This window comes from Limulus polyphemus, unplaced genomic scaffold (genome assembly GCF_000517525.1).
Source record: "Limulus polyphemus unplaced genomic scaffold, Limulus_polyphemus-2.1.2 Scaffold1815, whole genome shotgun sequence".
NCBI lineage: Eukaryota > Metazoa > Arthropoda > Merostomata > Xiphosura > Limulidae > Limulus > Limulus polyphemus.
Window position 1 is genome coordinate 146,051 of NW_013667425.1, and position 11,549 is coordinate 157,599.

The following is an 11,549-nucleotide window of genomic DNA, read 5'->3' on the forward strand; positions in this document are numbered from 1 at the left end:
TATGTTTGATCAGATCTTATATGACATACTGTTGTTCAGAGTTTGGAACACTGAGTTTAACTAAAACATTTACAAACGTGTTCAGTGAGTGAATATTGAATAACAATAGTTATTGCAGAAGTATTAGCAACTCAAACATGAACCACTTGGTTTGTCCTGAATGTCTGAAGAATAATGGAGTTAACGAACAATAAGGTACTACATTAAATCTGGTGTTTGAGATGTCATAACGGATAATGCCTATAGTAATATCACCTAAATGCGTTGGGAATATCCCATCTATCAGACAATATTCAAACGCTAATGATAAACTAGTTTGTTAAAATGATCCATTTCAATCGAATGAGGAAAATCTTTTTTACTATGTAGGTTAATCGTTCAATATAAAGGATTAGTTAAATCCTTATTACTATGCCGGTTAATCATTCAATATAAAGGATTAGTTGTTTGTCCTACACATTTAAGACCACACATATATCACAAGTTAATAAATTTATTACATTATCCATTTTACGTAGTGGTATATCTTGACGTAAATGTTGAAAATCTCTGGCGGCCAACAAGTTAAACATCTAGAACTATTACAAATAAAATTTTCATAAATTAAAGTAGCAGATTTAAATAACTGGCAAAGAACTAGGCTAAGAACCAGTGTATAATTGTGGTAGAAGATTCCTGAATAGGAGAAAAAGGCGATGAATCAACACCTTAACATGGTTTTCCGCCAAATAAATAAATAAATACCTAGTTACATTAATTGTTAATACACATACAGACTACTATTGTTCTAACTTGTCATTTTTATATGCATTTCCGAAATTGCACAAGAATCCCGTTAAGTTTAGATTCATTACCAATTTTTTAAATACAGTTACTAAATCTGTCTCTATTGTACTCAACAATATTCTAGATGTCGTGTTTGAAAAAAATAAAAAAATACTATTATCAAATAATTCGGATAATTATTTTTGGATTATTAAGAACAACATTCCAGTTTTAGAATGTTTAAATAAGTTAAATGCTTTAGGTACGACCAGCTCTGTTTCTACGTATGATTTTACTACATTGTATACTAAAATAGATTTGAAATATTTAATGACAGTATTCAATGACTTGTTCGATAATTTTGTAAATACAGAAACAAACATTCCAAAATTTAAATTTACTGAAGTTTAATGTAAATCTACACTTCATTTTTGTGTTTATAATAGTTATATTATTTTAAACGAACAAGAATATAAACAAACAGTGGGTGTTCCAATAGGAGCGAACTTCTCTTCAAATATGGCCAACCTGAAACAGGCATCAAATCCTAATTTATACATCTACATCTTCCATTACATAGATGATTTATTTTCCATAAATATCTTGAGTTTTACACCTAACTTAATATATCCGAAATAACTAGCAATAAAGAGAAGTAATAGTAATGATGTTCGTACTAATTATTTTATATTTAGATATTAATTTTGTAGAGGGCAGAGTACGGTTGACTATTTTTGACAAAAGAAGGGAATTTAATTTTCCCATCCTTGGTCTACCCACCCCCAGTAGTGTTATTCCGTGTATAATGTTAAAATGTATTATTATATCTTGGTTAAAAAGGTTTTTAATAGCCTGTAACAAGAGTAATTATTTTATGGATAATGTTTTATTATTTATAAATAAACTGAAAGATAATTGAATAAAGACTGGAAATTAAATAAATTATTTATACTTTTTTTTCTATAATAAATACGAAAATATTTAAAAAATAAACTCTCGTTTATGTAAAATACCTTATGGATATATTAGAGGTCGTTAGTTACTATTGGTATATAATTAACTAACTTTGAAAATATAACGTTATTCAGTATGCCGGGACGGAAAGACTAACTTCAAGTAGCTGGGCTTGTCTCGGTTTTCCCGTGTTATACTTGAATAAATCAGTAAGAGAAAAGTTGGAAATGTAAGAATTATTAAAGTAGGGTTTGTAGTTCTGTTTAATATAATTTAGTTGAGTTTAACATCTTTTTGTAAGGGTGGAGGTTGGGAGTTTTATATAGTAGAAATTTCAGTGTGGTTTGATTTGAACTTTAAGTGTAACTTGCTTCTCACAACTGACCGCAGACAGTGAAAGGCAGTAGGGGTACTTTGCTTCCTATCCTTAATTGATATTTCATGATGGCTGTTTAGTTTTTCATCAACATTTGGATGTTGTCTGATAGATGGGATGTTTCCAACGCATTTATGCTATTACCAAAGGTATTATCCGTTATGACATCAAGCTGACGACAAGGACTGACCGTGGAAGCGAAGAAAGAAGCGGACATCTGAGCAGACATCGAGCTAGGTAACGTTAGTAAAAATTACAATGTAAAACTTTCAGTAACTCGGGTATCTAAATAGAAGACGAAAACCAACGACCTTATTAATTCCTCCCATACATAGATTGTAGTTTTAACAACACTCGTAAGAAATTAGAACTGGAAGATAAAGTACATTTAATGAAATATTAAACTGTCATTACGTGACGTTAGTATATCGGTTCTATACACCTTTAAAGCAAGTGTGTAAACACGCCATGCAAGCATCCAGGCACAGACGATTCCGTTTCGAACTCTGCACGTCCTAATTCCTTCATTGTTTTAGCGTCCAAAATCAGCAGTGCCACTTTCTTCTCGCTTTCTTCGTGCAAAAGAGACGACAGCAGAATCCCTGGTCGCGATTAAAAAAATAAATAAATAAAAACTCCAACAAAGTTCGTGATAAAATACTGCAGTCATCAACAATATAAAAGTAACAAGTCATTCCTTATATTATAATTAATTCTAAAACAAAATACGAATGATAAATAAAATTGGTATTTTCTTGTTTATTAATCTTGAATATGTGCGGAAGAAGGGCGATGCGTGTTTAACTAAGACTAAAGATAACGCAGTAAATAAACTCAAAACGTTTTATCTCCAAAACGCTTTATCAGTTTACGAAACTTTTTTTTATAAGTGCATATTTTTGTCACTATTTCGAAACATTCATTCGTTTTCTTCCTGTTTAAAATAATTGAACTTTTTTATCCAGAGCAAAAAAAAAACATTTTTGAAGGAGTAAAAAAAACTGAGATGTGGGAAACTCGGAAATATAATTCTCGAGAGCGGGGTAGTTTAGGTTAACTAAAGCATCTGCTCATTAAGCGGGATGCAGAGTTGCAGGTTCGAGTCTTCCTAGTGTTGGATTTCACTTCTTCAGCTAAACTGAATAAATCGCAAACTAATTGTATCTTGACTTACAAGTTGGTTCCTTATATGGATTAAATTAAGGATTGTTAACTCACCATCGTCTTCTTCAACTGCGTTAGGGTTGGCAACAAATACTGGTTCCGAGGGTATTCTTTTCTCTTCACTCCAAATCTCAATTTCTTTTGTTTCCGTGTTAATTTTCATCTAAATAAGAATTTTCAGTTACGTTTCATAACTTTGTCCTTTAAGTTTCCTGTTCATTTGTTAACTACAAACAAATACTGTGAGAAAAAAATCAAATAAAATGAACACTTAATCAAACACAATTTCATTTACAATGGTCAGTGGTAGGTTTACAATGCTAAGTTCTAGGGTTCGATTCCCTGCGGTGAATAGTGCAGATATCCCATTGTGTAATTTTAAACTAAATAACAAATTAACAACTACACAGTTATTTGTATCAATGATTGAACAGAAACACTTGTATTGGGAACCAAGTTCATCCTCTACCTCAACTACTTCTATTTATCACCTAACACAACTAGTATTACAATTTATCCCGGACGAGTCTCCAAATTATTACGTAACGTATTTCGAATAGCCTGGGACTGAGTTAAATGATAATTTAGACTTGGAAATTAAATAAATGTCGATATGTATCCAAGTTATGATACTTGCGAACAAGATTATTTTTTAATACAAATATATTTAATACACAGTTTACAATAACAGTTATTACAAATATTGATCTATGTACAAGTTTTCCAAACAATATTTAGTCCTCTATCTAATCTGGAACTTCCTTGATCGAGGGTTCGCGATTAATTTTGAATAGATATAGATATAATTCACTTAAAAGGGAGTTGGCTAGCTCTTTTTCGTTCTTCGCCGGTTCGTACGCCGAAATATTCACCGCTGAAGTTAAATGGTTTGTAATATTCGAAATCTATAAACGTTCCTGATCAAATATCCGAAACTTTAAATTAATAAGCATTATAACAGTCAGTTATAGCTTCCGAAGTTTTATAGCACGCTAACTATAGCAAACCAATAATACTGTCTTTATTGTTGGTTATATTTATTGGCGTGAGAAGTTTCTCGTAACTTCAGCTTACGCAACAATATAAACGATACACCACTGATTTTTACATTCGAGAATTTTCTACAATTTTAGAGTAGACGGGAATTTCGCGTTACAGCTTTAACAGTACAAGTTGTGTTAAGTTCTAAATTTTAATTTAAACAAACATATATATATAACGGTAAATCCGTCACAAAAGCTAAATTCACCCCTAACACAAGGAGCTAAGTACAGCCTCTATCTCAACTAGATTTATATAGCTACTAGCACAATTAGCTCGGCCTAGCCAATACAACTAGTTCTGTTTTGGCTCCTAACACAACCAGCTCCATTAAATCAATATCCTTATTTGCACAGGTTGGAGTCAAATATAGCATGCATGCCACATTTTACAGAATGCCATTGAATATGATATTATGTATTTGATGTCGGAGTTATCAACTACTTAATTTACTCAGGAGAGTAAATACCAGGTAGAGGGATACTGAAAAACTGTATGGATTTCGGAGGTTAAAGGTTACGCAAATACAATAAACTATACTATGGACAGAAGTAACTTCATTCTTCACATTTACATTACTTTGCAATCCGATTTGTGAAAGTCCGACTTTGTCAATTCGCGGACATGTATATAGTATAAATACTTCTATAACACCATCTGGTGAACAAAATAGCACCAAGAGTACCTAGCTAACATATCCGATCACCAGCCTGATGTACTGGCTCCAACAATACATCGTAACGAAGGAAAAATATAAAAAATGAACTCCGGATTTGAAAGAAAAATCTACAACTACAATAACTTGTTTTATACGTGGTTAGTTATTGTTCAGGTATTTCTCGTCGAGTCTTGTTGCCAAATTTTCTTTTTTGATGGCTAGCTACCTAGTGATGTATCGCAGAAACTTTTTTGATAAGTAAGGACAATAATATAAAAGAATGAACCCTTATTGTTGCAAACTATATCTTTAAATCTAACCTTTTATCTAATGTTGCAGGGGACGAGGATGGGGTGTAATTGAAGTTTAAAGTACGAATGACGGCCCTCAACCAGCAAAACTTGGCTTACTTTCCCCTCCAAGAAGTGTGAGCATGTTTACATATTAACGTGGCTTGATTTTGTTATTAATACAACTTCTATTGCATTATTAATAGTAATAGTTTAATCATGTTATCTCAGGTTAAGGCAAGCTTTTGATACGATTTAAACTGAGGTAAGTTAATGTCTTGGGGCTCGGGCTTGGCATGACCTAGTAGTTAGGACACTTGACTCGCAATCTGTGGATCACGAGTTCGAATCCCGTCACCGAATAAGCTCGCTCTTTCAGCCGTGATGTGTCATAATGTGACGTTCAATTTCACTTTTATTGGTAAGAGTAGCCCAATAGTTGTCGGTTGGTGGTGTTGACTAACTGCCTTCCATCTAATCTATCACTTTTAACCCAGGGACGGCTAGTATAAATAGCCCTAGAGTAACTTTGCGCAACATTAAACAAACTCACAAAATTGGGTTTCAAATTATTAAGTACAGCATATTTTTGTTCCTCTATGAGACATCGCTAAAATGCGGCGTTCGACTTCCCACTGTGGATACAGCAGACAGCCCAATGTGGTTTTGCTCTAGACCAAATACAGTATATTTTGAAACAAATGTAAATAAGTATCTGAATAATAGCACTTACCATGTACGTTTCTAAATTGGGTACTTTTCGTAATAGCACTTACCATGTACGTTTCTAAATTGGGTACTTTTCGTAATAGCACTTACCATGTACGTCTCTAAATTGGGTACTTTTCGACCTAATGCGTAGAAGAAGCGGTATTTTCTACCATTGTATTTTGCATAATTAATTCCTGGCATTTCGGCATGTCCGGGACCTAAAAAGAAAGTAATATAGATAATTCTAGTATTAGCCACAGTTTTCTAAAGCCAGAATATATATTTATATGAATGGAATGTACGGTAAGATTTAGTAGTATTCATTGTAACCTCTAAACGGTAATACAATCGTATCACTAGTCTAAAAACTTTGATTTAATTTGTTTTTCCTGTTAATATAAAACTATACATAGTTTCTAATAGCACCTATCGTGTATATTCAGTACTTAACTTCTAATGTGACGAACTATTTCGTGAATTATCTGAGGTTGTCTGTGAATAGTATAGATTTAATAGCCTAAAGGTTTTGTTTTTAGACAATATTATGATACTATGACATCTTACACAACTACTAACAATAGATTTATTTTATTTGAGCGGGCTACTTAAATTACTTACCTGCTTCGGTTAGGGCTTCATATTGGCAAAACACTGATCCGTCTTGTTCAAAGTGAGCTGTAGCCTCGGACCCAGGTAGCTTGACAAGATTTTGAGATCTATCTAAATCCTTAAAAATAACAAGTGGATACTTTACAAATAGACAAATATTGTTTATTAATCTTAATTCACAAACTTTAGCTCAAACGGTAGCAACTTGGCATTACTCGCATTCTATCATTTTATTCACGTGGTTTAAAAATGGGTCCTAATTCATCTAAGAATCATTACTGAGTCACGCGAAATAAAATGCGACGTGGTGAATTAGGTGCTAAGCTGAAGGTAAATATATTCATTAGTGTTCAGACAGACTTCCACGAAACAGTGTCATGTGATAAATTAGATACTGCTGAGCGAAAGTATACATACGTTTGTGTTCAAAGGAAACTCCTCCACGGATCAAAGTGTGTGGCGAATTAGGGGCTAAGATGGATCTACGTGTGTGTTGAGAGAGAGAGAGAGAGAGAGAGAGACTCCTCCACGGAACAAAATGTAATGTGGTGAATTAGAGGTTAAGTTAAAGATAACTATTGTACATGTGTGTTCAAAGAAAGCTACTGAACATAATGTGTGGTGAATTAGGGGGGTGAAAGCTGTTATTGATCTTACGCATGTTATTGGATACCTGGACAAATTAGACGCATAAAAGATCAATGAGAAATCGTGTGAACTTAACGACTATGTGTAAATATGCGGTAGTTTTTCAAACTGTTATCTACTACACGCTTTCAACAACAATATTACCGATTTCTTCCTTAAAAGCATCAATTCTCTAACATTGGGCCAGTTAATCCTCAGCCCGAAAAGCTAATCACTAGCTACTCTCTTGCTGTTAAGTAAGCAAAATGACACATGTGTCGGTCAAGGAGAAACTTATTTTTTAGGATGCAGTAACTTTGAAAAGTGTGTTGCGCAAGAGAACAAGTAATATTGAAATTGTTCAGTGGAAGCCTTGCATGTGAAAAATACAACCACTTCAATAAATGAGTTTAGTTAAACAATGGTAACATGTATACATAGAAACGAATAAAAACCATATAACCCCGAGCGCTTTCGAAAGGTGGACCTTTCTTCTTCAGGGGCAAACTGGGAGTGTTCATGAACGCCATCCGTAGATCTATGTGTAGATCTATTTCTGTATGTACTGTTGTAAGCGTCTCATTTCCTGTACAATGTAACCGATGGCGAGAGTGCATGTGAAAAGGTGTTAGATATTTTACTTTAGAAATTGCTAAATATATCTATTTAAAACTATACTTAAGTATTTAAGTGAAATAAAGGTGACACCTGAAGACTTGTTGAAAAATATATTATGCTAATCAACTTATAAATACGGGTATGAAAAATTATCTTAAATAGCAAGTTTTAGGAAACTCGGCGTTTACATTACATAAACAACAACAACAACAAAGAATAAAAATATATTCTGACAGATGAAATCAATGAACGGAGATCACCGATTCCAGGATCTAGATTAATTTCAAAAGGTTGAACAGTGTTTATTTCTCTCGGCTTTAGTTTTGAATCCCATTTCAATGTCGATGATAGTAACATCGATAATGGAATGACCGAGTTGATTGGTGTCGAGCAACAGAGATAGGTTTCGGTGTTAATAGAAGATCTATGTTTGAAACGTTCTCTAAGAATTGTTTGTGTATGTCCTACATATTGATGATTGTATTTTTTCCATTGTATAAGGTAAATGGTGTTTTTTGTTTGACAAGTGATCTCTTTAGATATTTTAAAGATTCATTGATTATGCTTCTAATAAAATGAGTCGGTGGTTTCTATGAACTTGCAGGTTTGACAACAGGCTTTATTCCATGACGACAAACATCTTTGGGTGTGATATAATTCACTTTTGTGTGAACAAGGATATCTTTTAGTTCTGATTTTTCGGAAGGAGACAACGGCAACTTCACCAAATATCTGTAAGACGATAGTTGAGCTGTTGGAGATAATTTTTTCAGAATTCGTGAAACGTTTGAGTTTAAACTGATAGGTAATAATAAAATGAATTATGTTTGAAAGTTTAGTATTGCTCTGATTTAGGATGTTTTTACATTGAGTGTTGTTAGCATTTTCAATTTGTCTAGATTTCGGTATCTTTATATCTTTGTAACATGCTTTGTTTTAGATCCTGGTGTTTCCTGTAATGTTTCATTTTCTTTATTCTAAGAGCTTGACTGTAGGTTTAGTGCGAAGGGTGGCAGCTTTTATTGTGAAGGTATTGTGGTCTGACTGTAAGGTTCCTGTACAAGTCAGTATGTAAAATTCCGTCTTCTGGAAAAACAGTGACGTCAATAAAGTTATTCTGGGTAGGAGAGTAATCACAGGTAAACTTGATTGTTTTGGGAAAGGAGTTTGCATGTGAAAAAGTGATTTAAGACCGGCTGTCTAAATGAAAAATATGTCGTCTATGTAACGTTTCCAGGTATGAGGTTTTACAGGGCTTAGTTGTAAAAACTAGTTTTCAATATGACCCATACAAATGTTGTCTTAAATGGGAGCCATTTTACTTTTTGGTGCCCATCGCAGCATCGTTAACCTGACTGCAATGCTCCTTATTAAATTCGAAGTTGTTAAAGTTAAAATCAGGCTGGCAAGATCAGTTACTGACTTTAGAGTTTGTAGTCCATCATGTGGAATATTGGTGTAAAGGGAAGAAATATCCATCGTGCAAAAAAGACTGTTGGGTGATAAATGTCCGTTGGTATTAATATCTTCTATGATGTTAAAAAAGTGATTAGTATCCTTTATGTAAGAATGGAGGGTATAGGGAATACATTGTGTTGGTCAACAAAAGCGGAGAGCCAGGTTTATATCGGAAATTATGGGTCGGCCAGGATTCAGAATCTTGAATTTTGGGTAAGAGATAAAATCTACCAGGAAAAGCTTGTATGGGTATCAAATACAAAAATATTTCTTAATCTTATTATTTTGGAGTCCTTTAAGCTTATCAGTTATGGTCTTAATAAACTGAGTTGTGGGATCATGAGGTGTTTTTGTATAAATTCGTGTTCTTTAGTTGCCAATTAGCATCCGTGCTATAGTCATCTTTGTTAACAATAGTTCCACCCTTGTCTGCTGGCTTTATGATATTATTTGATTTGAGATTGTTTAAAGCACTTCTTTCATTTTGGTTAATATTATCACATTGCTTGGAAGATTTTAAGGTCTGCATTATATCATTTTCTATTGCTTTAATGTAACTCTAAATGTGATTCACTGTTTGGAGGTGTCCATAAAGACATTAAAGTTTGTATGTTTATTTTCAGTAGGGTGGGGTTTGTTGTAAAAAAAAAAATCTTCGCAAAGTCTTGGTCTCCTTAGTAAAGGTCTCAACTTCTGCCCATATAACAGCTATATTAATGAGCCCGAGCTTCTTTCTGATCTTCATGAATTCTCTAGTTATGCCTGAAAGATTAGCAATGTTAGAAATATGTCGGAAGTGTTCATTGTTTTCTACAAGTTTTATGAGGTCACTGTTATTTTCAACATATTTGTTAGTGTGAGAAGGCTTATGCGTATTAGAGGATGAAGTGTGAGATGAAGGTAGTTTGGTAGTTTCTTGCAGACAGCTTAATGCTAAGATAGTTTCTTTATGACGAAGAGGATTCGAAAGAGTTGTTAGAAGCGCTTTTTGAATTGGTGTTATTGGTAGGAACCTGATTTGTCCTTTTTAAGAAGTGATGTATCAGTTCTCTTTGTAAATTCTTAGTTCTTTTTCTTCCAGCGAAGGATTGTACAGGTGATAATAATGGGATATTTCTTTATCTAGAATATCGAGAGAATTTGGAACAATGATTTACTGATATTTACGAGTTCTAAGGAGGGGTTTTCAAGGATCTGTCATTTGTTGCAGAAGTTCTGATCATGTGCTCCTATTGTTATCGGTGCTTTTAATGCGAGAGATTGAGGTATGTTTCGGTTTTGCACTAGCGACTTGTCATGTTGACAATATTTTTGTACGTTTCTCAGTTAAAGTTCTTGAAATAGTTGTTTTCTGCTGTACTTGAGTGATTCGTCACTTGGTTCACGTTGAATGTTGACAGATATTGGTGTGAGGACATAGTTGTATATAGAGAATGGTTAAGTTTGAGGGAAGGAAGAGGAGTAACAATGTTCTTCAGAGTGTGGAGTGCATTACTGGTCGCTCTGAGAGTTGATGCTAACAGATGAAACTGATATAATGAAGAGACTGATCGACTTGAAAGTTGTAGTCTTTACACTGATAGTGATTTGGTGTGGTTTTGTAGATAATGGAAGGGCTTTTGTGTAAACAAAGAACGAACAGCATAAGCAGAACGAATGTTGCTAGTTGTGGAATGCGATGTTTTTTTGGGGGAAAGCGTGATTTGTTTAGTTCTTTATCAGAACTTAGGATCACTGTGAATGAATTTTTAGTTGGGTAGGTTGAGTGAAAGAGGTATTATTGTGAGAGACGTTGGTAACTTCTGAGTGAGGGTAGAACAATTACTAGAAGTAGGAAGAGGAGATGATTGAGGTAACTTAGAGGAAGAAAAGAGTGAGGGAATGATTCGGGAAATAAATTACATTAAGTTTGAGGCCAAAGTATAAATACCAGAAGTTGAGGTGAAATCCATCTTGTACAAGCAAAGTTGTGAGTAGTATTAGGTCCATGTCATTAACGAATGTAAGTTAGTGGTTAAAGTCTGCATAGGTGTTTGGTTAATTCATTAAAATGCTGAATTTTGTTTAATTATGCTATTTTGTGCATTGCAATCAGTGGAAGTGTCTGTTCACATGTCTATATATTACACTAGATCTAGCCAGTTTAATGTGTGGTATGATGCTGAAGATGTGTGATCTTGTGTTTTCAAGTTCATAAAAAACCAAACTCATTTTCTGACAAACACAATCAAATAAACTTTATCCAAAGAAATCACTTTTGAAACAAAAAAAAACAAAA

General features: G+C 33.6%; 1 protein-coding gene across 2 annotated transcripts in view; it reads right to left on the reverse strand.

Moving 5' to 3' along the window:
• Positions 1-2,466: 2,466 nt before the first annotated feature.
• The window catches only part of LOC106465040 (beta,beta-carotene 9',10'-oxygenase-like), a 26,664-nt gene continuing 17,581 nt past the window's right edge, over positions 2,467-11,549 (reverse strand). For both annotated transcript variants that reach the window (XM_013925229.2, XM_022392854.1), the window contains 4 exons: positions 6,578-6,686; positions 6,068-6,177; positions 3,314-3,422; positions 2,467-2,697 (listed from right to left, as the gene is read on the reverse strand). In XM_013925229.2, coding sequence (XP_013780683.1) covers positions 2,540-2,697; positions 3,314-3,422; positions 6,068-6,177; positions 6,578-6,686 — 486 coding nt within the window. In that variant the 3' untranslated portion in view covers positions 2,467-2,539. The remainder of the gene's footprint in view (positions 2,698-3,313; positions 3,423-6,067; positions 6,178-6,577; positions 6,687-11,549) is intronic.